The sequence below is a fragment of the Podarcis raffonei genome, chromosome 14 (assembly GCF_027172205.1).
Source record: "Podarcis raffonei isolate rPodRaf1 chromosome 14, rPodRaf1.pri, whole genome shotgun sequence".
NCBI lineage: Eukaryota > Metazoa > Chordata > Lepidosauria > Squamata > Lacertidae > Podarcis > Podarcis raffonei.
This window is the reverse complement of record NC_070615.1, coordinates 52,234,827-52,262,457: the sequence shown is the minus strand read 5'-3', so window position 1 is coordinate 52,262,457 and position 27,631 is coordinate 52,234,827. Positions and strand designations below refer to the sequence as shown.

At 50.4% G+C, this 27,631-nt stretch overlaps 2 protein-coding genes across 3 annotated transcripts in view; one reads left to right on the top strand and one right to left on the bottom strand.

The window, feature by feature from the left end:
• RNF216 (ring finger protein 216) overlaps positions 1-5,506 on the top strand; it is an 85,026-nt gene extending 79,520 nt beyond the window's left edge. Inside the window, exons 16-17 of the mRNA XM_053366008.1 lie at positions 2,952-3,021; positions 4,277-5,506. Coding sequence (XP_053221983.1) covers positions 2,952-3,021; positions 4,277-4,602 — 396 coding nt within the window. The 3' untranslated portion in view covers positions 4,603-5,506. The remainder of the gene's footprint in view (positions 1-2,951; positions 3,022-4,276) is intronic.
• Positions 5,507-17,086: 11,580 nt separating this feature from the next.
• Positions 17,087-27,631, bottom strand: part of FSCN1 (fascin actin-bundling protein 1) — a 36,913-nt gene continuing 26,368 nt past the window's right edge. The window contains exons 2-5 of one of the 2 annotated variants that reach the window (XM_053366015.1): positions 24,444-24,600; positions 22,631-22,755; positions 19,440-19,607; positions 17,087-18,819 (exon numbers count right to left, since the gene is read on the bottom strand). In XM_053366015.1, coding sequence (XP_053221990.1) covers positions 18,617-18,819; positions 19,440-19,607; positions 22,631-22,755; positions 24,444-24,600 — 653 coding nt within the window. In that variant the 3' untranslated portion in view covers positions 17,087-18,616. The remainder of the gene's footprint in view (positions 18,820-19,439; positions 19,608-22,630; positions 22,756-24,443; positions 24,601-27,631) is intronic. The other variant, XM_053366016.1, reaches the window with a different exon arrangement.

The following is a 27,631-nucleotide window of genomic DNA, read 5'->3' as shown; positions in this document are numbered from 1 at the left end:
ATTATTATTATTAGCAAATCCACAAGCTTCCAGGAAAACCATACAGTGTGGCTGCAGCTGGGGATTCTCCCCATGGTGGCTTCAGTGGGGAGCTGACAGAGTCCGTCCGTCCCCCGCCCACTCTGAGCCTGCAGCTGGCTCCCAGTCACACCTGCGAAATCCCAGGTGACTTGCTCTGCGCTGCTCCAGCAGAACCTGACAAGATGCAGGCCTCCTACCTGTCACCACTGCATCACGCCGTTTCTCTAAGGAATTCAAAGTGGCAGGTCAGGGGCAGGAGGGAGCCACACGGTTTATCCTCACAAAAATCTTTCTAGGGCTTGCAGTCAGTCAGATCCAGCAGGGCTTATCCTACTCTGATTTGGAGGGAAAGGGAATTTGAGGAAAGCAGTTGCCTGGCTCTGCTCTCCGTGTGTGTGTGTATGAGAGAGAAATGTCCTGTGTTGTTGTGCTTCCAGTGGTACTGATGGGATTAATTCCAGAGTAGCACCAACATTAGGCTGTTGAAACAGCAGCAACAAAAATAATGCAGTTTTCTGTGGCACCTCTGCCATAACAGCACAGCCAAAGGCCATGATGAAGGAAAAGCTCTGGTCTGTGATATTTCACAAGCACAATAATTGGCGATTTTTCTGCCCTCTTGTTCTCAGCTTTTGCTGTGTTAGCTTGTAGTGGGAGAAAAAATCTCTGCCCTTGAAATACCAAACTTGATTACGGTTCTCAGCTGGGATTAGTGCCTCAGGGGCACCTTCTCACATCCAGGATCAGGCCACGTGGCCCAAAGCGGGAAGTTCGCCACCTACCCACTTGTAAAGCAGATGCGCGATACGACTGGGTCAGAGTCATGGCTGCAAAGGCTTTCCTTGAGTGGCTGTCTGCTAACAACGATCCATAGGGCCTCTGTTTTGGAAAGCCTTTTGGAGGCAGCCTGCTGACTCAGGAAAGAAATTGGAGTGAGGGGACCAGCCTTGCTGGACAGAAGACTTCTCGCTGGTGGGATGCTGAGCTCCTCCCGCCAGAAAGCAGAACGGGGAAACTTGGCAGAGTTTCGAGATGTGCTGGGCTTCACCAGATTCAAATCTGGAAGCTGGCAAGCCTCCTGCATCCATCCATGTGTTATGCAAAGACAGCACATTTTGCAGGAGTGTCCCAGGGCGCTCTCCAAATCCAGAGCGTTTTCCACATTGGATGGGGGGTGGAATACAGGAAGAGATTAAAAGGGGGAAATGAAAACAAGCTGTGCTGAAGTTCTTTGCATCTCGCAAGGCAGCCAGACTCTCCCTCCAACTAGTCCTGCAGTCTACATCTCTCTCTCACTTTCTGTCCCCTTGATCCTATGCTCTGCATAAATTTTTAAGATGTAACTTTGGGCATGCTTCCAAAATTGAGGTTTTTTGAGAACTGTGGAATGTGGGGACATGCAGAGGGATGAGGAAGAAGAATGGAAAGAAAGGAGAACGGAGTAAGGATGGCCCCGTTTTGGAGAGAGCGTGAGGTCTAGGCTGGCAAGCAGTGTTGGCGATTGTGGCCGGTCCTATCGTTGGACAGAGTGAGGGTGGGGACTCTTTCTTCCTGCCTGCCTTGGTTAATCCCCTTCTCCCAGCATATGTCTTGGCGTTGCGGATGGGAGACGCCCCTGCCCAGCCAGCTGAGCAAGCAGGCAGAGAAATTCTGTGTGGCAGGAGCAGCAAACAACGTCACGGTGAATCGTTGTCACTTGTCTTCACTTCCCCCACTGCCCTGCTCACAGTTGTGAAGAATATTCCTCCGTTACGAATGGTCCATGTCGCCATTAAAAAAAAGAGGTTGGAAGAGGCCAATATAGATGTGGAATGTCCCTAGATCAAGTGACTTTTCTTCTTTTAATTTCTTAACCTAGCGCAAGGTTGTCATCTGCACTGGCCAGATGTTTAACTGAGAATCCATCACAGTCAGTCCATCATTTGAAAAACGAGGCTTTCAAGCCGTCTTGTCCCAAAATGGCAACTAGACATTCCATTTTGGCGACCACAACCTTGGATTCAGGAGCCATTTGGCGCCTAGTTTATAGACCTGAGTTTCTAGCTCTTCCCCTATTGAGCCTCTTAATCTGATTATTCAAGGCCAGCCTCCTCCTCCATGGCAGACAGCCTCTCCCAGGCAGCCCGGCTGTGGGGCTCTCTGGAGCTGCCCCCTGAACATTTCACGCTTGGATGCCATTTAAAGGATTAGCATCACTCCAGCTGCTCCTTGGCAGGGCTGGGGGGAGGCGCCGCTTGTTGCCATCTGCTTCGTCAGTCTTGCAAGCTTTGCGGCAGGATCAGTGTTCTGCCTGTAAGCGGCTTAGTCACGCTCCACGGTGTGGGTGAGGATTCGTGCAAGCGCACAGCAAGTTGTCAGCAGTGTGGCCGTGCACCTGCTGCTTGCCCCCCCCCCCCCAGTTTCAAATGCAGTCCAAGATGTTGCTGAAGGTGTTCGGCTGCACAGCCGGCCGTCTGCACCCACAGCGCTGGAGAGGCGTCCGCCCAAACCTCTTTTTCGTGGCAGCCGGGGCTTAGCGCGACCCGGCGGGCTGAAATGGTGCTCAGTTTCCACAGGAAGTGGTTATTCGCTGCTTACCAAATTCAGATTCCTGCAAACCTCCTCCTCCTCAGTCTTCTTTTCTTCGAATAAGGCCCTGGCCCTCAGGCCTCAAAGTGTCCGGGGTGATCTCGAGATCCAGATGCGGTGGCCGAGCAAGATTTCTAATAATAGCCAGGGAAAATACATAAACAGCAACACACTTTTGCAGAATAAATGTGTGCAAAATTGGCAGAAGTCTCGGGTTTGCATATTTCTGCACAATTTGCAGAATTGTGCAGATTTTCTCACTGCCGATTTCGGCACAGAAATTCAATTTTCCTTCTTCGTCTGTTTGGGCGTTGAGAGAAAACAGCTACGCTGATGCTTTTGTTTGTTTCTGTCCTTTCTAGGAGGATGACGAGAAGATAATCCAGGAGATTCAGAAGGAAGCTGAAGAGGAGCAAAAGAGGAAAAACGGAGGTGGGTGGTGCCTCCCCCTCCCCCCTTAACAGGCAGAGCTCGATGGGGGTCCCTGGAGAATGGAGCAGCCCCAATTCCAAAAAGCACTTTCTGCCAATGCCCCATGATTTACCCACACAAGACACACTTGGCTGGTTGTTTGTCTGCCTATTGGTTGATCTTGCAAACTTTAAATGAAAATGAGCTGGTAGAGTTTGCACAATTCAGCATCCGAGGGATATTCTGTAGCCTCAAGGGGTCTGTAGCCATCACCATCATCATCACTTATTTAACTTCTATACTGCCCTTCATCTGAGGATCGCAGAGCAGTTTAAAGTATAGAAACACACGAATACATAACATAATAACCCTGGGATAACCTCAGCTGCACTGCCTGAGTTTTGGCAGGCAGGTTTCAGCCAGGCCTGTGTACGTGGCATGAGTATTGCAACCACCGTGGGGTTTTAGCCGAAGGTTACGTTTGGAGAAAAGGATTGAGAAAGGTGAATTCCAATGGCAAGTACAGTGGTACCTTGGTTTACAACCATAATCCATTCCGGAGGTCTGTTTGTAAACCAAAACAGGCTGTAACCCAAGGCGTCCTTTCGCCAATGGGGCCTCCAAAAATTTTTTGTTCGTAATCCAAAAAAAAGGGTTGTAATCCAAAAAAAGGTTGCAAACCGGGACACGCACTTCCAGGTTTGATGTGTTTGTAATCCAAAACATATGCAAACCAAGGTACCACTGTAATAAGTTTGAGTACATTTGCTGTTCACCGAAATTACTTCTTTTTAAATTATATATGTGACATAGGGGAAAACTGTTTTTTGTTTTTTTAAAAAAAGTTGGCTCATTGCATGAGTTGATGGACTAAAATCCATCATGCGCAAAAGCCGTAGACCTAAAGCAGGAAGCATGGGAGTTGCCTGCATCTCTTATAGCAGCGGTATTAGAAAATGGAGAATAACTCGTGTTTAACTTTAAAAGTTCTGTAGGATTTATACAGTTTTAAATCTGCTGCTCGGTTAATCATTGCACTTTTTAGATAACTCAGAAAGATTTTTCCAAATGGATTTCAATCCGAGCCAGCCCGGTTCTCCTCTAGCTGCTGCCAGACCCCTTGATTCTTCTGACCACCATTGGCCCAGGGGTCCATAAACATCTGGGGGAGTCAGGCTGGTCCTTCCCTGCCCCCATCGCTTTAAAGGTTGAAGCTGATCTGCTGCTTCTGCTGTTTACCTGCCCTCCACGTTGTTGTCTCTCTTTCCTCCTCTAGAAAACAGTTTCAAGCGGATTGGGCCCCCGGCAGAGAAGCCTGCGGAGAAAATCCCGCGAATTGAAGCCATCCCCAGGCCGGTCCCGCAGAACCTTCACCACCAAATGCCCCCTTACCCCTTTGTGCACCCTGCCTACCCGCTGAACATGCCCCCCGTCCGCCCGCTCTACAACAACATTGGCCACATCAACATGGGGCCCATCCCTGCCCCTTACGTGCCCCCCCTGCCCAACATGCGGGTGAACTATGACTTCCCCCAGGTGAACCTGCCGCTGGAGCACAACCTCCCGATGCACTTTGGCCCGCAGCCGCGACACCGGTTCTGACTCGGCTCGGGGCGGCGCCAGGACTTTGGGAAGTCTCTGCAGGGAAAGTCCACACACTGGCTGACGCAGCCCGCCCCTTCCTCTTTTCTCCACTTTCCCAGTAAACTGCAAGCGCTGAACACGCTCCTGGGCGCCCCTCCGGTCTTCTCGTCCCCCAAGGCAAGATCAGCACCTTTGCTGCCCAGTCTCTGTTGCGGGAAGCGGAAGGGACAGGAGGCTTGCCCTGGCACCCTTTTGCTTCCGCCGCACGTCTAGGAAGGAAGTTCTCCGCTCAGTGAGGTAGGCAGGGGGTGCAGGGTGCTTGTCTGGCAAGAGGCAGCGACGACTCGGACCCACGTGCCAAAACCACAGTTTCTCTTGCCTGCCCAAACGGCGCTGAGAGTGGGAAAGTATCAGGTAGGAGGTTCAGCTCCGGCCAGCTACAGATTTTGAGCGGTGTGGTTGACGGGCAAATTAAACCATTGATGGGAAACCACCGAGGCAAGCAGAAGTTGGCAGAGGCCGTTGCAAACACCAGATTGGCAGCTTCTGTGGCCCTCAGGTCAGGAAGAAACCCCAGCAGAGCTCTTCCCACCACACCCATCTTGTGCCTTTGGCACAGGAGTCAGGCGGCGGGTTGCAGCCAACTAAGTCCTACTCAAGAGTAGCCCCGTTGAAACCAGTGAACCTAAGTTGGCCGTGTCCATGAAGTTCAATGGCTCCACTCTGAGCAGGACTCGCACTGGCTGCAACCCAGCCTTCCCAGACTCGGTGTGTTGGTGGGTCTGGCTTTTCAAAGAGATATCAGAGGCCTCTGATTCTTCCGAGGTGCCAAACTGAAGACTTGCTGTCACTCAGCGCAGCTCAATGTAACGTGAGACCACATCTGTTTAAAATAAATGCAGCTTCCGTAGCTGGAACAGTTCCCAAGTGTGTGAGCCAAACCTCTGGTGCTGGGCCTCTGACTTAGCAGTGCTATGGCTTTGGGGTGCGTTGCCCCTGCGACTGCTTCCTGCTGGGCTTTGCATTGCACATGGAAAGCCTTGTGGGTTGAATCCTGGTACAGCTGCAGGGAGGGCGGTGTGGGTGGTGACGTGTCTGGAATCCTTGGAAGGAACCGGGTGAGCGTCGGCTGGCTTCACAGGCGAGCTTCTGCCTCCTCTGGTGTTGTGGTCGGTGTTCAGGGTCTTCAGCATGTTGGGAGTACCTCTCGTTGACTTGTCTAGTTGTGGTCTGAAGCACTCTGGGGCATCTTGCAGGCTTGGAGGTCAAGGAATTCCCCCCTGCGCACTTGAAAGGCATTTCCAGCTCCCAGAAGATCGCAGAGTTGCTCCTGCATACATGGAGCTGCACGAGGCCAGTGGAGCCCTCGTTAATTGGGACAGGGCAATCATGACCCAAGCGCTCCTGGGCACTCTGCCTATGTTCAAAGGTTTCCTTGGACTCTTGAGCCACTGACCCACTGTGGAAACCTTCAGCCTAAAGCTTTCCAGTTGGATTATTCCAGGCAGGGCTGAAAGAGGGTTTGTTGGTCTCCAGCTCCCATGCCCAGAGGGATGATGGGAGTTGTAGTCCAGCAGCTTCCGGAGCACCACCATGGATTCCCCACCCTTGGCTTAAGGGCTGTTTTGTACCAGTGCCGGCAAATGCACAGCCGGTTGCAGCCTGTCCTTCAAAGGCTCCCATGTGCCTGAGCACTTCTGTGGAGTGAACTGACCTTCTGCATGACTTGCGGAACTCCAGAGCTCTGCAGTCCTGCCTCTGCTTCAAGGAGGGGTCTCTGTTGCCAGATATGGACCACTTCTCGCACAACGACACGTCAGGTCCGTCCACACTCCAAGGCTTCTGTGCGGCGAGCGCGGCAGGAATGAGCACTGGATCACATCCTGTCCGCCTGACTTAACGCCAGCCATTTGAAACAGTTTTTCCCCGCAAAGCTATGAACATGGGATGCTCTCATTTGCTAGGATTATGAGCAACTCACAGAAAATAACTCCAATGGAGAAGAATTTCCAACCGCCCTTTTGCTTAATAATAAATACATTTCACACTTACTCTTTGAAATTCTGGGTCTCTTTTCCTTTTAGAAGTATTACGATAAAGCATCTTTGGGGTGGAGTGGGGGCGTGGAACCAGTTCTGAGTTGGGCTCTTCTCTCCCCCGACCTTCCCCTTTGACCTTCGTAGTCCTGGGACTATGGGCCACAGACAAAGCCAGATATGGCAGCTCCCCCCTTTCCCCTCTCTTCCGATGTTGGCCCCCTCCCCCTTGAATGGAAGGGTGCTCATGGTTTTGGGAGCTCCCTGCATGAGCTCCACCAGGGCACTGAAAACGGGCAAACCTTAAACCCTGAGAGGCAACCAAAACAATTCTCCCAATAGCTGTGGGGATGCTGTTGCCTCCTGCCCTCCCCTCTTGCCTTGCAATACGTACCCAAGCACCACCACCTATTTATTTGGAAACCGATCTGTTTCAATCCCTCCCACTCATTTTATTTGGGGCTCTCCTGGACTGCAACTCCAGTCTCACCTGATCATTGGCCAGGCTGGCTGGGGGGCTGAGTCTAACATCTGGAGGGCACCAGGTTGGGAATAGCTGAGGGAGTGTGTAACAAAAGTGAAACAATGACTCCTTTGCTGCAGAGAGAGAACAACTGCCTGTGGGACAGGTGTGCAGGGAGGTGTGTGTGTGTGTGCGCGCTGCGGATGAATCTGCCAATACCTGCATTCCAAGTTCGTTCTGTGTAACCTGTTGGCTTAAAAGTTCCATTGCGTTGACTGTTCCATGTTTGCCGTAGTTTAAAATCATGCTGTTTGTCGACACTGCTGCTCCTGTTCAGTGATTCTTAAAAGGGGTCACGATACAGCTGGCCAAGTGCTCTTTGGTTGATTTCTCTTCAGGTTTTGACATTAGCACCTTAACTTTAAAACAAAAGATTATTTGATGTAGCAATTGCCGGACATGCAGGTGGTGCTGTGTTTGGAGAAAAGCGACATCAACAGGGCTAGCTGTCAGGAAACAAAGGATGGGAGGGCCGCTGGTGATATTTTTTGAAAGTGTTGGGCGTGTGTGAGTGCATGCAGCAACCAGCTATGTATGAAATAAACCCCTCTTGTATCACAGCTGTAGACAAAGAGGTGGCCTGTGGGTGCCATCCTGCGGTTTAATTGATAAGAGAAGCTGCTTCTGAAAGCACTTGGTGTTGGTGCATCGCTCCCAGTTTGTCCGTTGGCACTGCCTTTCCAGGATTGCTTCTGCAGCGTGCATGCAGACTAAAGCCCAGCGGCATTGAATCTTCCCCCAGTCACTTTGGCTCCCTTCCGTGGGTCTCGCTGGGAGGAGAACCCCCTGCGCGCTCGGCGTTCTGGGCCAGGTCCACATTCTATGCAGCAGGCACAATTTCCCCGGGGAGGCAACCCCCAGGTTGCAGAGGAAGCGCAGGTGGCCTTCCTGCCTACCAGCCCATTCATGTGCACATGGACAGTTGTGCCGGGACATCCTGATGCTGTGTCCATGTGTCTTGAAAGATGCGGGTGAGGACCTTGCATCCCTTTTTGTCTTGGGGAATTCTGATGCGCTCACAGTGTTTGTGTTGGCTGTGCAGAGTGGGGGACTCCCCAGAGTGGCCAGTGCTCAGAGGCAAAGCTCAACTTCTGGCAAGGAGCTTGACGTTTTTGCCAACAGGCTGCAGAATCGCCCTGGCATGTGCAGGGGCCCTGGGTGCCTTTACCAAGATGGTTAGAGCCTTCCTAACGCTGACCGAGCAGATCCTTGCACACCAAAAGCAGGTCCTAACAATGGCGTTTCCCTATTGTTAGGCTACTGTGCTCTCTTCCCCTTTGCTTTGACCAGCTCACATGAAGTTTACCGTTTGTTATCTCTAAACCGTAGCATTTTAGAAGGTCTTTGTGGATGTTTGTACTTGAGTGAAGGTAGTTTGGAGAAGGCAGAGGTGCAGTTAAAGCTGGCTGCTGTTGCCTTAGTACGACTGGAGACCTTTCATTGCAGTTTGCTGGACCCTTGGCCCTTGGCCTTTCCCCATCTTCCCATTTTCTGTGCTGACTCTAGTTCATAGCCTCCATTCATTTCAGGCTGCTTCCTGTAGAGATGGAGACTTGGGTGGTGGCAGCTCCTGTAAGCCAGAGATTGGAAGCTCAGCTGTTGCTGTTCTTCATATCCAGTGGATTTCAAAAGCCATTTAGCATGGATGAGATGGCCTGTTCCTCCACCCCCACCCCATCCCCACTTGGTGCCCCTTTCAATGAGGTTTTTTATTTGGCCAGGGGTCCTCCTCTTTGCATAGACAAAATACTGAAGAAAGATACCCGCCCAAGCTGAATGGCTCCTTAGCCTCTGCCTCCCATCATTCTGGTGCTCTGAGTAAAATAATTCTTTAAGCGGGGATAATCCACTTCTTGTGAAATCGAGGCATTTTGACTGAAAGGACGGTGCCTTTTTTACTGCATCTGAAACTGAAACACTCTTTCCTCATTCTTTGCCTGCCCACGAGCAATGGAGAAAACCTCTTGGGGTCCATACTGACTTAAAACATGATTTTTGGCCTTGCTCATTTTGATGTGAGCAAAGACCTCCTTAGCCTATGATCGTGAACAGAGATGCCAAGGTCCAGCTCCTGGCACTTCTTGAACAGCCTTGTTCAATTGCCTCTCCCCCCCCTGTGAGCATTTCGCCTTTCTCTTTGCAGCTTCTTGTTTGGGGTTGCGCGACTTCGTCCTAAACAATGACCCACCCCATCCCTTGAAGCAGATTTTGGTTCTCAGTCTCTTCCCGTGTTAAGAACACCACGTTGGGGAGAAAGGGCAGCCATCTGCAGGGAAGAGGCCCGTAGGTGGCCAGGATTTCCTTTCTTGCAGGTATCCCAGGATGAATCTTAACTTCGGTAATATGTTGGTTGCCTTTTCCAAGTTTCGCACGGGGAGAGCATTGCCTCTTTGCGAGGGGTTTTCTGAGCTTCGGCCAGGGAAACTTTACCAAACCTGTGTGTCTGACATGGGAGAGCGTTGCCCCCATGCTGTGACGTAGCGTGAAGGCCGGCTTCTCACTGCAGTGGTGTGCTTCTGTCTAGGCCGCTCCACCTGGCCATGCAGGTGAGGCCTCTCATGACAGAACACTTCTCTGCTCAATTTTTTTTTTAAAAAAATCCTTGCACGCATAAAGCTAGCAAGCTCAAGGATTCTGGTCTGGCCACTTCCCCCTGCCGTGTTATTTTCCTGCATAGGGGGATTAAAAAAAATAGCCTGAAGAGGTCCAGCCCGGAAACAACCGCTGCACTGCGAACTAGGACGGTTTAGCATGGATAACATTGAAGTCCCTTGAGCTTGACCCAGGCTCCCTGGACAGGGCGCCCTCCAGTTGTTCTGCACTACAGCTCCCATCAGCCCCAGCTAGTACAGCTGTGATGAGTATACAATATGGCCCTCCTGGCTGCGCATTGTAGTGCAAAACATCTGGCTGGGCAGCAGTTAGCAAAGGCTGCTGTCAACGTGCCCCTGTGGGCTCCAGGTTCTCACGACCTCCTCTCTTTTGTATTTGCATTTTCCTTTGTGGCTTTTTTTTTTAATTAAAAAAGTTCATCTCTCTTTACGGGTAGACACAGGGAAGTGTGTATTTTGTACACCCGAAGCTTGACATTTTAACAGGTACTTTCTATTATCAAATTTGCAGTGTCGCATTTAACTTGCCTTAAAAGGTGGAGAGAGAAATCTTGTATTTGCACTTCGCAAAAAAAGAAAAGAAAAGAAATGGAAAAAAAGAACAAACCCTCTTGAGGGAAAATTGTGCATGTCCTGCAACTTTGTATAACAATAGCTTAAAAACGAATAAGTGGTTTATTAATAAAGAAAGGAAGAAAGAATATTTTTTCTTTACCTTCTGGTAGGAAACCGTTCTAATATTCTGTGTGTAAAAAGTCTCTGTATTATATTGTAATTTGAATTTTTTGTAATTAAAACAACCTTGTGCACTCTCATTGGGTGGCTGTTTCTTTCCCCCCCCCCCCAACCTGGCTTCTGGTTTCCTCCCCACCTTTTGTTGTTTGTGGTTATAGGTGGCAAAACATCTGAACAGCCGCTGCAAGAACAAGAGGCTGGACAAGGGGTGGGCCATTGGTCTGATCCAAGAGACTCTTCCTCTGAAATCCTGTAGCTTCTTATATGGGAAATGTTCTGGGTTATTTTCATCCTGATTTCCTCTTGCCGTGACTCCTCTGGAGAGCAAGAATGCCATAGTGGAACAAGCTAAAGCAGGATAAATCTGCCATGGATGCACTATCAGTGTGCCAATGTGTTGCAGAAGATACCCATAATATAACCATAATAACCAGGGTGTTTGCAGAGTAGAGTTCTTCTGATTCCATCCCTAAACACCAGTCCTATATCCCCAGCTCCCAGCACTGAAATCTCTCCATGTGGATGCAATTCATGTCATTTGGAGGGTTAGATTATTCATTTCTAAAGGCAAATCTCTTTCTCCCCTGCCTCACCAGGTGGGGAATTCTGATACACCCTCCTTCGCAAGAATTGGAGAGGGCCAGGGATCTGTTCACTCGCCTTGGTTTGCCAGTGTAGGGTAAAGAGCAATAGCTTGTAACGTGGCCTTCCCCACGAGGAAGAGATCTGCCCCCATTAAATGGATGTGCAGCTGTGTGTGTGGATGAGTGACAGGCACATCCAGCAAGATTAGCTCAAAGGGCGGGAGCATCCTGCATCCCTCCCCACCCCCAGTCAGCCACCCCACCCCCACCCCCACCTTGCCTTCCACTCTTTGACAGCCTGATCCTCTGCATAATACGACTGGAGAGAGCTTATTTCAGGGTCTCTCCTCCATCAGCCCTGTTTTGATTTCCTCCAGCGCCTCTTCGAACTAGGAAGCAAGACCCCAGCTTTACCAGGTTTGTTCAAATAAGCAAAAATGACAGTTGCAAACAGATCTGCGTATCAGGAGAAACTCGATGAATTTTCACGGAGACTTTTGTGTTTTATTTAATTTGCAAATTGATTTGAAAATGGACTAATGGACAGCTCTGTTGCTCCTTCCTCTTAACAGGAGTGGCACACATGCCCCCCCCTCCTGACATGTCAGTTTTAGCCTGATCTGTGGGTTGCTGGAGCCTCCGCTGCTGCAGAAAGCGTTTCCTTTGTGTGGAGGAGAAAGGCCTGTCTGGGCCCAAGCAGGGCAGGGGGTTGGGGGCTGTTGTCTTTCTTCCTGCCTTTCTCTCCCTGACCTCTTCAAATAAAGGAGGTGGGGGTGGGGGAGGTGAAGGGAAAAGAGGAGGGAGGACAAGCCAAGCCCCCCCCCCAAGCTGCTATTCAGAGCCAAGGTGTCCCCCGCCCTCCTTCCTTGCAGCATCAAAGCGTCAGGCGGCCCCTCCATGGTCAGAGACCCTTCCCCTCTTCAAGAGAAGAGGAGCAGAGTTCAGCTTGGCTGCCTTGGAAAGGGGGGGGGGCGAGATGCAAACTCCATGAACTGAGTGCTGGGGACAGGAGAGGTGAAGAGGGCAACGGCCGCCTCTCTTGCCTGGCCAGGTTAGGGAGATGTGAAAGGATCCGGTCTTCATCTTCATTTTTAACATTCTTTTCCTCACCTTATTTCTGTTATCGACACAGCCCAGTTCCTTAGAAACTCCACATGCCCAACTGCAAAAAAAACACTTGCTTCACGCTGCACTTTTCTGACACTGCACAAAACATTTGTCCAGCTGCACATTTAGAACATATATGCAGTATCTGGGAAGGCTGCCGTCAATGAATGTTAATTCGCGCAACAGCTGAGATGGCTGGAATTGCTTATGGAACCAGTTTGTTAGTCGCCAATGGGAGACTCCCGGGGTCTACTCTCAAATAAGCCCTGTTGAGCTCCCCTGGGTTTGAGCAGAGTTTGTTTTAAGGCTACCCCTGAGACAAGGCTTCCATGCATTTGCAGTTAACACTGAACGGCTTTGGATCTCACAGCAAAAGGGGACCAAATGCTTTGCTTAGCAACACTGGAGCATAACAGAGCCTGCAGGATCAGCCCCATTACTTAGCCAGCCTCCTGTCCTCATGGTGGCCAACCAGATTCAGCAGCATTGCTGTCCAAAGCAGGCTGACCAAATGCCTGTTAGCCAGGAGGCCTGCAAGGAGGGCGGCTTTCCCCTCCCAAAGGCTGAGGGGCCCCCGTTTCTCTCAGACAACAAATCAGAGCAAGGCTGCCCCTTCTTTCCCAAAGGGTGATGGAGAGGCGACCCCACTCCCCTTGCCCTCAAGCCTTGCTGTGCAGGGAGAAGCAGAGCCTGGCTGCAGAACGGATTCTGCCACAAATAAAAGAACCTCCAGCAAGTTGCTACTGGCAACGAGGACTGGAGCACCCGGCTGCAGCTTCTTATTTTCAGACACCTCTGGACCAACCGTTTTCACACACCAGCCGCAGTCTGGAAAGCTGCTGAACAGCATTATAGGAGACCCCCCGCCCTGGGGGATCCATCCCCCACTTTTCACAAGCTGCTGCACACATAACTCCTAACAGGCTGCTCTGATCATACTCGCTCTGCACTGGGCAAATGTAGGGATTCCTCAGGATTCCTGCAGAGTGTTGGAACTGCCCCCTGGTCCACCTACCATATTTTTCGCTCTATAAGACGCACCAGACCACAAGACGCACCTAGTTTTTGGAGGAGGAAAACAAGAAAAAAAATATTCTGAATCTCAGAAGCCAGAACAGCAAGAGGGATCGCTGCGCAGTGAAAGCAGCAATCCCTCTTGCTGTTCTGGCTTCTGGGATAGCTGCGCAGCCTGCATTCGCTCCATAAGACCCACACACATTTCCCCTTACTTTTTAGGAGGGAAAAAGTGAGCCTTATAGAGCAAAAAATACGGTAGCTCAGTATTGCTGAAACTGACCAGCAGCTCTCTGGTGTTTTCCTGAGGCTTCCCTCCTAGGCAGATGTTCTTAGCAGAGGCTGGATGGCCATCCATCAGGGATGCTTTAGTTAGGATTCCCAAATGGCAGGGGGCTGTGACCCCCAGGTACCTCCCAACTCTGCAATGCTATGGTTCTGTGGTGCTAAGCATTGCTTTCTGCATGAGGAGCTATTAAATGACCCACCACATTCCATTGCTGAGACTAGGGCTTCTCACCACCACCTGCTGGAAGGAAGCAAATCAAGAAGAGTAAATCATGCAGAGATACAGCGGCCAACCTCCTCTCTGCGTGTGGATGCTGTGGTCTTACAAAAGACTTTAATCTGAATATTGTTATTTGCTGCACCATAGTACAAGATTGTGAGTGCACTGAGACCTGCTGCACCATAGTACAAGGTGAGCCCTCTAGTCCTCCAGAGTAGCTGACCAGACGCTCCAAAGGGAAACCCCCAAGCAGGATCACAGCACAAAAGCAACTCTCCCCTCCTGCAGTTTCCAGCAACCTGGGATTCAGAAAAATCGCTGCTTCCGACTGTGGAAGCCGAGCAGAGCCATGGTAGCTAGTCATCTGTGTGAATTTGTCCAATCCTCTTCTAAAGCCAGACTCTGTGATCCTCCTCTTCTGAGGCCCTTCTTCATGTGCCTCCTCCATGAGATGGCCAGAGGGTGGCAATACGAGAACGGGGCCTTTTCTGTGGTGGCCCTAGGGAGTTTCGGCTGGCACCTTCACTATGTATGTTTTTAGGCACTAGATGAAAGCGTTCCTCTTCTCCCAGGCCTTTGGGTGATTGGCAGCTGATGCCCTTTTAAATGTGGGGTTTTTTTTGAGGGGGACGGACAAGTATTGGTTTGTTTTTATTTTTGCTATGGATTTTGTGGTTTTAATCCTGCAATTTTATGTTGTAGACCACCCTCAGATTTGTGCATGAAGAGCAGTATACCAATTTACTCAATGATGAGGGTGATATCTGTTGCTGGAAACCGCAGTAGGGGAGTGGGCTATTGAGCTGTGGTCCTACTTCAAGATTTTCCAAAATTGGCACCTTTAAGAGCAGGATGATGGACTTTGGGGGGGGGGGCTTTGGCTTGACCCAGCATGCAATTATGTTCTTCTTGGATCAAAGACGTGAGGGGGGCTGAGCGCTTCCTCCTGAGAGAGACTGGGGGCAGGGGGTGTTGATATTTTCACCCCCTCCCATTGCAAGCACCTCCTGATCTGATGTTTTGAGAAAGGAGGAGGCGGAAACTGCTCTTCTATTCTTCCACTCCTGCCTGAGAGTCTTATCTATGTAGTGACTAGATGGCTGAGTGGGAGGTGTAACACACTTGAGCAAGCCAGTAGTTCTTTAGTTTGCAGTAGCTATTAGAAATAAAAGTAGTTCTACTTCACAGCTATCTTCTGCGTTATTTATACTCTGCCGAGTTTGGTGCTCACAATGCACAGTTCTGAGTCCAGGGCACCAGGACCTGCTTTCCAGGATTGGAAGGTCTCTGAAAGTGCTCCAGTCGTCTAGCCCAGTCGGGGCAGAACCAGTTATTGAGCCCAGTCGCTGACATCGGTTGAAAGGCGTACTGACAAGGGATGCTTATGGGCTGGGGGAGTCCTAGCAGCAGCCGACCGGAGTGGCTCTTGCATTCTGGGATGGGGATCCTTGGTGTCCATCTTTTAACATGCAGGTGTCTTTAGTCAAACCACAAACAGGTAGGGTCTGCAATGCCCCTGAATGTTCTGCCTCGGGTGTTTAGGAGTTCACATCTATGCTTACAGGGTCAAAATAGCACGAGTCGTGCATGAGGGAAGTGATCCGCAGGCTTTGAGGAACTCAGGGATTTGGCATTTTTATTTTAAGGGACCTGAAGGGAGAAAGGCAATGGGAACTGAGCATGTTCAGCGCTCACCAACCAAAACGGAAAGCCGGGGCAATGGAGCGCTTGGACTTGCGCTTCAACAGGACTTGTCCCATGGAAAAGGTGTCTCAAACAGAGCCAGGCTGTGGATCCATCTCGCTCAGTACTGTCTAACCCAGCAGTTGTTGGACTACAACTCCCATCATCCCTAGCTAGCAAGACCAGTCTGGGTCAGGGATGATGGGAATTCTAGTCCAAAAGCCGTTGAAGACCCAAGTTTGGGAAACCCTGGTCTGTACTGACCAGCATTAGCTTTGTAGGATTTCTGAAGTGTGCTTAGTCAAACCAGAAACACTTATGGGGTGTGTGTTTGTGTGTGTGTGTATGTACGTATAGGAGGGTTTTTGGGGGGGTGGGGAAAAGAAGAGAAATTACACATTTTTGTTCCTTATTTGAATGCAGGTTTTTAATTTTGTCACTTCTCCATTTGAAGCTTGTTATACAAATGGCACTTACAAAAAAAAATATCAAGGAAAAAAAAAACTTGAACCAAATATACCAGAACGTGAGTAGTTTTTTTTTTTCAGAGCCACAACAGCCAAGGAAGAAAGGCAAGGAGGATTCTCGGCTTTTAAAAAATCGTTACATGGGGGAAGCCAGCTGGGGTTACAAGTTTCAAACAGTCATCCATGAAATAAGGGGTTTTGGGGTGGGGGTGCAGCATGAAGTATGAAGGCCAGCAAGTATTGAAGGATTTTGGGGGGGTGGCAGACACTCAGCCCCCCGGCAGCCGCCCCCTTTCCCAAAGCTCTGTGTATTTCCCTTGAGAATTCCCTGGACTTCACCACTCCCAAAATGTCCGGATAAATCCACGCAGAGCTCCTGGGCCACCCCAGAAGTGACCCTCCTTTCCTCGTAAGGCAAATCATTCCAGTTGCTTCAGAATTTAGCACCAAGTGCGGAAAAGGCCCCTGAAGGTGGCAAAGGGTGCGTGGCACGTTTAAGGCTTGTTGCGTCCTCCCGCCTTGAGCAAAAGGAGGGCTGGTGCTTTGAATTTTGGCAACAGGAAAACCCAGGCGGGCTCCAGCCGTGGCTGCAGGGGTGCTGATGGTCAGGTGGAGTTCAGTCACAAAGGGAATCTTTTCCTCCCTCTGCAGTGCATGGAAAATCGGGGTGCTGGAACAGGCAGAGGCTGTCCAAGCAAAGAGCCACAGCTGGCGCCATCCAGATGTTTTTGGACCACTTGCCCCAGCCAACGTGGTTGAATGACGTTGCGGCAGATGGGAGCTGGGGTGCCAAACCTCTGGAGGGCCCCAGGTTGGCCGAGGGAAAGGAGGGGACCCCCAAAAAGGCAGCCCAGAAGAACAAACCAAGGTACACAAGACTTTTTCCAAACTCCTGAATGGTTAAGCAACACGCTACAAATGGATTATACAATGCTGCAAATCTAGTACAGACAGTGGAGGTGGGCTCTTCGGAAAGAGCATATATAAATAGACAAGAAACAAGCTGTTTGGTCACCTTGGGTCGCCCCAGGAACCCCACAAGCAGAGCGATCGGCTGGGGGGCAAGAGGGGGTTCAGAGCAGCCTTGGGGGGAAACCCTGGAAGAGGCACGTGAGGGGCTGCGGGGGGCAGAGAAGAGGTAGCCCCCAAGATGGGAGAGCGATGCCTCAATTCCGAAAGACCGCTTGGTGAAGAACGCTTAAGGGGTAGGGCAGGGATTCCAGTTATATTGAGGGGGGGGGGAGAGGAAATGTGCTGTGCTATTACTGTGCAAAGGCTGCTAATTTTAAAAAAGGCTGTCTATTCCTGTGAACTGAGAGCGGCAACTCGCTTTCCCCACAGAGTTCAGGAAGCGGTTGAAAAGCGTAGAGAGCCCCCTTCTCAAAGACCTCTGCAATGTGAGTGTCACGCCCCTTTCACCACCTTCCCTGGCCTCTTCCTCAGCCCCAAACTCTGCTTCTGCACCCACACAAACAAGACTGAGATAAGGCTCTCCTTCAGACAAGTCCCAGCCAGGAGAGGGTCACTTAGGAAGAGCGAAACGACACCATCCGTGGCTCTGGGGCCAACCACTCCTTGTTGGGAGGCACGGAGGAGTAAAATAAAGGTCTTTCACGGCCCCCACCCCCTATGGGAGGCAAGGAAGAGGGACTGGTGCAGATCAGGTGTGCAGTTTGACATTTATCAGATGCCGTCATGGACAGGCAGTAATTTCACAGGTAGCTGTGATCCCTTCTATTATTATTATTTCGAGATATCAAAGACAGGAATATAAAAGAGGGGAGGAAAGGGGGCTCTAAGAACAACTTGCAGCCCCCGAGGGACACAGAGAGGGAGAGTAAGGCAGTGGCACAGCTTAGGCAGTGCGGTTGTCTCAAGCCTTTACTCAAGAGATGCTCCCTGGGCACCTAAGAGCAACGGAGGGCGAGCTCTTCCTCAAGCTCAGCCCCCCACGAGATGAATGACGTAGCAGTGGTCCACCAAAAGCAGCTCGCTGATTTTTAAAAACAGGGGCAAAGCTCCTAGTCCTCAGTAACTGTACTTAACTCGCTGGCCAAAGTCAGTCTCTAAACTGACCCTTGGACTTATCCCCCACACACCGTCCATCTGGCTGTCCCCCCTGACACTTCGTGGAGGGACAAGGTGTGCCGGGAGAAGACTTCTCTGCCTGAGTAAGGAAAAGGAAGTGTTTATGAAAAAGCCAAGCAGGAAAGAGAGACAGACAGATCCTGACCAGCTACAGAAGAAGGGAGAAGCCCTTTTCAGGCTTATCCACATGGCCAGCATTGAACCAAGAAAGCGGAAACAGCAGAGGCTTCGCTAAACTAGCTTCTTGGCTTAGGTCAATATTAGATTCGCCCCACATAAATGGCATCAGGGGAGATGCCAATAAAGGGGGCGACAGAGGCTGCCCTACTTTAGCGGGATTTATTCCCTTTCAAATTCTGAGGACCAAGTTTGGTATTCCAACAAAGCAACACACACACACGCACACACACCCCGCAAGAAGTGCACCGTTTTCTGCAGGTTAATAACATTTTTCCAGTTTCAAAGAGACAAGATCAACCCAAAACTTCTACGGTGGGAGAGAAGCAGCAGGACAGCCGGGGAAGGGAGCCTCTCTGTTTTAGGAAGGGAGGCAACCGAACAGGGAAAACATGAGAAATTGGCAACTGAAAGTGAATAGGGGAGACAGAGGGGGGGAGGGAGGGGGGGCGGATGGATGGAGAGCTTGGAACGAGAGAGGGAAGTGCTAAAGTGCATTTAATACTCCCAGAGGGTGGAGGGGTCGATTGTGTCGGCAGAGGCTTTGAGGACTCCGGCGTGGTCGCCCTTCAAGTATTTCCCGTTCACTCGGATGGCCACCTTGTTGTAGTCGCAGAACTCGAAGAAGAAGTCCACCGGCGTGTCGCTGCTGCTGGAGACGGAGGCCTCGTTGCCCACCGTCCAGTACTTCCCAGTGGAATCTGGAAGCGGAGAAGGGAAAAGGGGTCACGCTGCTCCATGGAGGAAGAATCTCCCTGAAGCACTGAGCGCCAGGGGTTGCTAACATGGCAGCCCCCCTGCAGAGGGGGCCGAGAGGAATGCCAGTGCCCAGCAGGGCCAAGGGTCAGGTTGCTGGGAGTTTTGGTCCAGCAACATGGTACCAGAGCAGGCATGGCCAAACTTGGCCCTCCAGCTGTTTTTTGGACTACAACTCCCATCATCCCTAGCTAACAGGACCAATGGTCATGGATGATGGGAACTGTAGTCCCAAAACAGCTGGAGGCTGGAGGGCCAAGTTTGGCCATGCCTGTAGCAGAGGTACCTTGGGGGACACGGAGGGCTAGAAATGTGGCTCCTCTTTTCAGAAGGAAAGCAGACATTCTTGCGGAACGTCAATGCAGCCCTGCCTAGAGCCCAGAGTTTCCCAAACATGGGTCTCTAGCTTTTTTTGGACTACAACTCCCATCATCCCTAACTAGCAGGAGCAGTGGACATGGATGATGGGAATTGTAGTCCACAAACAGCTGGAGGCCCACGTTTGGGAAACCCTGGGCTAGCAGAACCAAAGCCAAGCCCCTCACCCCAAGGAGGAGTCCCCCACCTTTGATGTTGTAGGCCCCGTCGTTGAACTCCAGCTGGAAGACGTCGTAGGAGGAGCGGTTGGAATCCAGGGTTCCTGTCACTTTCCGGCAGCCGATGAAGCCATGCTCCCCCCGCAGAACGATGATGGGCCGGTTGATCAGCTTCATGAGGAAGTGTTCTGTCTCACCTGTCCGTCAGGGAAGACAGAAGGAGGGTCATGGGCCGGGAGACGGGTTCGAATTGCAGGCCAAGGAGATTCTAACTAAACAGCAGGAAGGACTTCCTGGCGGCAAAAGATCTTGGACAGCGGGAAACTCTCCTTCCTTGGAGGTTTTTAAGCAGAGGCTGGATACTCCTGTCAGGGATGCTTGAGTTGCAATTTCTACACTGAGGGCGGGTTGGACTAGATGACCCACAGGGTCCCTTATGACTCTATAGAGACTGTTGAGAAACTTCAGCTGGTGCAGAATTCAGAGGCCCAGCTCCTGGCAGGAACGAGACTTGATGGAGGGCATTGCACTGCTTTTGAGCGCTCGGTTTTCATCTCCAAGGCCTTGCGTAGCTTGGGGCCTCAATATACCTTTCCCCAGGAGATCCTACCCAGACGCTTTGGCCCTCAGAGGCCCTCTTCCAAGAGAAGTCCAGGGGTTGGTTACCTTCCTTCTAAGCAGCAGCCCCCTCCTTAACAGCCAGGATGGGGAGCAGGGCTATGCTGGCAGGCGCTGATGGGATCTGTAGTCCCCAAATGGCTGCAGAGTACCACATTGGGTAAGGCCAACTCCTGCACACGCCAGAGCAGTCCTAGACCAGGCGGACGCTCTTGGCTGGGCTCAGTCAAGACTCTGGTATTGTCTTAGAGGAAGGAAGAAGACTCGGGAAAACAGGATTCAGTTATGCCAGGGAAGAGCTCCCCCTCTTAAGTTTTGCCAGCGATTAAAAAGAATAAGGCATTCTTCGTTCTCGGGGCATTTCCTGGCCTTCGATTCTGCTGCTCGGAAATCCCCCACTTACTGTTATCACAACATCATTTTTACTCTGGCTTTTTAATCACCACACACAGCCTCGATACCTTTGCGCATAGAAATACACTCATACCTTGGCTCACAGATGCTTCAGGTTGCATTTTTTCGGGTTATAAACCGTCGAAACCCGGAAGTACCGGAACGCGTTACTTCCGGGTTCCAGCGGTCGTGCATGTGAACACTCGCAGACGCGGGTTGCGAACGCTAAGGGTTGCATATGTGCATCCAGCACGGTTCACGTTCGCAACCCAAGCGTCCACTGTATACAAGCTTTTTGTATTCGTATTAGCCTCATCTCCCCATGACTCTAAGTACCCAGGGTGCACAGGACAATTTTATATCTCCCTGCTTGCTGTCAGATACCAATCCTTCTACAACATACGTTTCTGGATTCTGCACAGCAGCGCTCAAGATCTGACGGATGATGACCTGTGCCACAAACTAGATTTAATGAACACTCACATCAGAGTGCTCTCTAAATTGATAGTTGTAGTCTTTTAGATACTAACCTTTTATCCTCTTTCGTATCCGTTTAATGTTCCTAACCCTTCTTTTAGATTCTTACAGTCTTTTAGATATACCTTCTGTTTTAATACTTTTGAGCTTTCCAAAACGGTTTACAGATTCTAAATGATTGTACCACCCCCCTCTACTTATGCAAGTCTAGGACAGTATTAAAGATCTGATTGATATAAAATAAAAATAATTCCTTCCAGCAGCACCTTAGAGAGCAGCTAAGTTTGTTACTGGTATGAGCTTTTGTGTGCATGCACACTTCTTCAGATACACTGAAACAGAAGTCACCAGACCCTTATATATAGTGAGAGGGTGGGGAGGGGTATTACTCAGAAGGGTGGTGGGAATGAGTGATTGGCTGATAGGTGTGGTAAACCTGTTGACGGCTGTTAACCACTGCAATTGGTCTTACAGGAAAAAGCAAGGGATGAGATGGCCAAAAATAGCTTAATCATGTATAATGAGATAAGAATCCAATGTCTCTATTCAGACCAGGTCTCTCCATGGTTTTAAGTTTGGTAATAAGTTGCAATTCAGCAACTTCTCTTTCCAGTCTACTTCTGAAATTCTTTTGTAGTAAGACAGCTGCTTTGAGATCTTGTATAGAATGTCCTGGGAGATTGAAGTGTTCTCCTACTGGTTTCTCTGTCTAGTGATTCCTGATGTCAGATTTATGTCCATTTATCCTTTGGCGTAGGGTTGGGCCTGTTTGTCCAATAGAGAGAGCTGAAGGGCACTGTTGGCATTTGATGGCATGCACAATGTTAGAAGATGAGCAATTAAATAGTCCTGAAATGCTATGTTTGATGTTGTTGGGGCCAGTAATGGTGTTGTCTGGGTGTAAAGGTAAAGAGACCCCTGACTGTTAGGTCCAGTTGCAGACGACTCTGGGGTTGCGGCGCTCATCTCACTTTATTGGCCGAGGGAGCCGGTGTACAGCTTCCGCGTCTTGTGGCCAGCATGACTAAGCCACTTCTGGTGAAATCAGAGCAGCGCATGGAACCGCCGTTTACCTTCCCGCTGAAGCGGTACCTATTTCTCTACTTGCACTTGTTTTCGAACTGCTAGGTTGGCAGGAGCAGGGACTGAGCAATGGGAGCTCACCCCGTCGCGGGGATTCGAACCGCCGACCTTCTGATTGGCAAGCCCTAGGCTCTGTGGTTTAACCCACAGTGCCACCCGCATCCGGGTGTATGTGGTAGTAAAATTGGCATCTGGGTTTATTGCAGGCTTGATTGATACAAGCTTTTTAAAAATAGTAATACTCAGCCAGAAGATGGTAGAGGTTGTAGCTTTTAAGGGAGAGCATGCAAGGCTGGTGGTGAACCTCATCTGCATCAAAGGACTGTGGTTTGAGGCAGGGAAGGGGCATCTGTAGGTGGGGGCTCTTGCTGCTGCGCCCCCATCCCCCTCGGCTCCAGGTATTGCAACTTATCACCAAACTTAAAACCATTTAGAAACCTGGTCTGAATAGAGACATTGGATTCTTATATAGGAATTGGGAAAGGGTGAATGGTCAGGGATGAGGGGGGCGGGGATCCAGCCTCATTTGGAGGAGTCCTGCAGGCTCCCCATCTCTGGTCTAGGGCAATAAGGTCTTGTCTGCCACTCGCCCTGGGCATCCCATGGCCCTAACTCCCCCCCCCCACTTCCAGAACCAAAGCATCCTTACTGGCTGTCTCCACCGTGGCGGCCAGCTGCCCGTTCTTCTTCGCTGTGACGTATTTGCCGTTTGCCGCTTTCAGGGTGATGCGCCGATCGCACCACTCGATGTCGAAGTAACAGTTGGCATTCCTGCTGTGGCAGAGAGAGCGCATGAGCGTGAGAAGCAACAGCCCGGCCATTAAGGTTTTATTCTTTTGGGGCAGGGAAGTGTATCCACACAGCTTGGATCCCCTGACTCAGCTGCTCTGGGGTTTGCTTTCCATGCAGGGAGTGTGGGGTGTGATACATACGTAGCAGTCAAGTACAACATTCCTTGTTTTCCTAGAGTGGACATGCGGAGGAATGTTTGGTCCAGTCAGTCAAAAACTTCCTGTTTCCTCCTGGCCTGGAAAATCCTTCCTCTTGCATGTGACTAGAGGTGGGCGTGACCTTACCTGTCCAGGTAACAAAAGGGACAAGGGAAGCAGAACTATCTCTCTCTTTGACTTCCTTGTCGCTGGAGCAGCTTTTTAGCTAGAGATGCACTGGGATTATCCCCACATGGGATAGATCCACATGTGTATACTTTGTATCTAAGTCTGCCTTCAGGGATCCAACTGTGAACTGATGTGAGTAAACTTGTTTTATATACTTTAACCAAGATCATGGCATGTTTTTTATTTTGAGAGAGATATAAGGGAACTTACCAGGAACCTAACAGTGAGAAGCTTACACGAGCCTGCAACCAGCTACCCGCTGTGTGTTGAAAAGGGCAAAGTAAAACTGCTAAGTAAAGGAACTTGCTAGCGCAAGTTAGGAAGGCTATTAATAAACAATATATCCTCTCCCTGAACATTCCCACAGGGAGAAGTGGGGCCCCCTGCGCTTTGTGCAGCAATATGCAGCCAGCCTCGATCCACACAGAGGAAAGCAAGTGGTTGGCCGGCTCACGGGCAAGGCAGCATTGTATGGCAGCAGCTGGAATTTTATAAGCCACCTGGATCTTCCCTGGTGATCAGGTTTTTAGACTCAGATGACAATTTCAAGGAAGCTTAGATTTCTCTTTCCAGAGAGGTATCCCTCATTAGCCTCTTGCAGCGACACCAGCAAGAGAGTTTTGTGGCAGCTTCAAATACTAACTTATTATGGCATAAGCTTTCATGGACTTTGCTTTTGTTTACTTGCATTTGATTAAGTAGACTGTAATCAAGGAAAGATTATGCCATAAGGATGATAATTCTCTAAGGTGCCACAAGACTGTGTGTGTGTGTGTGTGTGTGTGTGTGTGTGTGTGTGAGAGAGAGAGAGAGAGAGAGAGAGAGAGAGAGAGAGAGAGAGACATTCCCTATTCATAAACTGGGAAAGGGATTGAATTCAAAGGCTCTCCTCGTCCCGTGGTTTGTCTTATGCTCATTGAGACCAGGGCTTTTAGTGTGGTGGCACCTGCCTCCTTCGAATGCGCTTCCAGCAAACACCAGGCAGGAACCTACCATATTGCTTGAAATTCACCTGCTCACTCCGACTTTCCTGGAAGAGTGATCCGGTTCTGCTGCTGCCCTACTCTCCTCTATGGATTTATTATGCATTCCATATTTGTTTTATTGACATAATGTTGTGGTTGATTTTGTGTTGTTCACCCCTACAATTTATTTTCTTTTTTAAAAAGGAATGGGGTATAGAAATTATGGCACTCAATAAGTTAAATTAAAAAAAAACAACATCAACGGCAAGACATCACAACCTTTAAAACCCCCGAAAAACCTCTTATTCTAAACTATTCACAGGATGCCAAGGATGCCCCCAAAACTCATTCAGACACATTTGCCTAAAAGAGGACTCACTTAGTGGAGGCAGTGGACTGCACCCCCCCATTGGAGGTCAGGGTCCAGTATTTCCCAGTATAGGTCCGGAAGGTGCATTTCTTAGTATCTTTGTTGATTTCCAGTTGGAAGGTTTCCTGATCGCTCTCCTCATCCTGATTGGCAGAAAGGTCCATTCCTAGGAAAGGAGTGAAGAAGGGAGTAAGACAGAGAGAGAGAAAGAAATGGCCTCCGTCAACCATGAAACATATCCGGGGGCCTAAATCCCTGCACTCTGCTTCATGTACTAAGTGGAACTGTGCACACTTGCTTCCGAATTGCGGTACACCCAGGCACAGCTATAGCTTGCTGTAAAGAGGATTTCAGAGGAGCCTGGAGCCGCCTTAAGGATGCCTTGCAAAATGAAACCTCAGCCGTTATTTTCAACGTTCCCCTACCACCCACTTTGGGCTGTGTTTGCTGCCAAGCTGACTCAGAGAAGACCTGGTCTGGGAGCACCAGGGGCCTCGAAGTCAAAAGAGACATAAAAATGAAGACCCCGGCCTAGAGGGGCCCCTATCCCAGAGCGTGGGACTTCAGGCAGCAGCTAACTCTGGCTTTCCAAAAATTCAAGTCCTTGGCGCAGCCGGGAGTAGCCTTGGAGGTTCTTGTTTGCTGCAAGAGCTAGACATAACAAGCAGGGCTCCCAGGAGAGAGGAAGCCAAGGCAAAATTTGCTTCGTCAGCAGATGCAGGCTCCAAAAAAAGCAAAAGAAACAGAAAGAGAGAGAGAGAAATAAAACAGCTTTCCAGAGCTGGGCAAGTCTCCACCTCCACACGTTTTCCAGAGTTGTAATGCAAACACCCCGTTCTAGAGCACATGCAGTGAAGATGAGCATTGGAAAATTCAGCACATGGTTAAAACTGTGGAACTCCCTCCCACAGGAACCAGCCTTCTTGGGGCCCCTGGGATTTCTGAGTGAGGAAAAAGGCAACCCCCACCTGGCCAAGGGGTGGGGGCTGTGCAAGCATCAGGGGTAGCAGTGTGCCCCTGGGCGCCACGCTGGCAGCCCCTGCTATGGAGCCTTCTTGGACTCCACTGGCCCTGGAACTTTCAAGTGCAGGATCCAGTTCCCTCGCATTCCTTGCTGTTAGTCATTGGTGACACAGATTCCCATCAGGCCAAACGCCATATTGCTTCTTTGCATCATTCCCACACCGAACCACCGCACCTCCACAAACACACGTCTGGAATTAATTTGGGAGCCATCCTGATGTTTTGGCATTTTTCAACATGGAAGTCAGCAAAACCACAAAGTTTCACACAAGACACTGAAAGTCCCGAGCCTCATTTTGAAAGCAACAGAACAGGACAGCAACTGTGAAAATCCGTTTTGTGGCCGAGAATGCAATCCTGAAAGAAGTGGAGTCTACGGTGTAGGGTTGCCAGGTAAGGAGCATTCTAGCCCCTGAGATTTCCGGGCCCAAACCTGATACCTAGGAGTGGCCCCAAGTGATGTCACAGGACAGACCCTGGAGACGGAGGTTAATTGGGAGAAGGAAGCAGAGGAGCGCAGATCTCGCTGAGTGTTGCGATTCCTGCATTGCAAGGGGTTAGACCAGGCACCCCCAACCTTCGGCCCTCCAGATGTTTTGGCCTACAACTCCCATAACCCCGAGCTAACAGGACCAGTGGTCAGGGATGATGGGAATTGTAGTCCAAAACATCTGGAGGGCCGAAGGTTGGGGGTGCCTGGGTTAGACTAGGTGATAAAGGGGCCCTTCCAACTCTGAATCTATGACTCTGCGCTAGAATTTGCAGCCAGCTCCTGTTCTGAAGGCTTGCAAGCTGCAATGCACAGTCTTCTTGGCGATTTTTAAACTCTTATTAAGGGCTTTCTTACCCACCTGCAGACTTCAGGTCAGAGCTGGAGGTCTGGCAACCCTAAAGAACTTAGGAACCTTTTCATCTGCCGAATCAACTGCTCGGGGAGAAGCCACTCTCAACCAGAACAGCTGGAGCCCCCCCAAATCTGCTCTCCCTGGGGCTGCGCAGACCGCAGCCCCCCCTCTGTGTCTGCACGTGGCCCCCCATCCTGTGGACCCGAGCTCCTCTCCCATCCCCCAAGGCAGCCCCAAGCTGCCTTTCAAGTTCCCTCTCCACAGCTGGGGCTCATTCACATCTGGGAGCTGGAATTTCAGAGCTGAATAGGCCAGTCAAAGAATGCAGAAGTCATGTAGAAGGGAGGAAGGGGGCGGCGGGGGGGGGGGGAGAGAATGCACTGTCAGGGGCTCCACGCAACCCGGACCAGGGGAGCTTTTTCCAAAAGGACTTCCAAAAAAGCATCACTGCTGAAAACGATGCCCATTGCAGAGATGGGGAAGGAAACAAAAGCCTCCCTTTGGACGCCACCTGGGCAAAGCTGGTCATCTGCTCTGCATCTCTCTGCCAGCAAAGCCAATAGAATTATGTCCCTAGATTTCACTGGGTGGCCACTGAGACAAAAAGAGCAAACAGATTCGCATCTTCTAATTTGCACATAAGAGGTGCAAATTTGGGAATAATTACTATCAATTCAGAAAAGAAACATGTTTCGCCCTAGCAGGGTGCCTAACCCGCCCCCCCAGCCCCCCTCACGCTTGCAGCTAGTTCTCCAAGATTTTAAGGGATGCGCCACTTTAGCAAGTAGCTGAGAAATAGGACTCGGGAGTGGGGCGGCAGAGAGAAAGGCTTCGGGACTCGCCAAGAATTTCCCGAGCCCCTGCCCCAAAAGCCAGCCGGGGAGTTGGGTTACATGGATTCATTGGAAAGGAATGCTGCCAGAACTGCAGCGAGCCTTCTTTCGAAGGAGGCTGAAACTTGAAACTGTGCAGGAGGGTCAAAAAATCAGGCAAAAACCCGACTCTGCTGGCTTGCCGGCCTTCCATGGACCAGCAAGTCTGCACTGCCGGCTTCCCCCACCCCACTTTGGCCTGATCCAGCTGCTGCAGGGCTCCTCTAAATTCCTTATGATTCCTATGCAGAACCTCCATGGACAGGGCCAGTCTACCTTAGAATAGCAGAGAGAGCAAGTTTGCTTCCCTTTGGGGGCATCTGGCTGGCCACTGGGAGGACAGGAGGCTGGACTAGATGGGCCTCATCCTGCAGGGTTCTTTGAAGGCTTAGCTTCATGGCTAATGCAGCCCAACTGCCTCAAACCCCAGGATTTTGCCAGCAGGCAAACCTAAGCC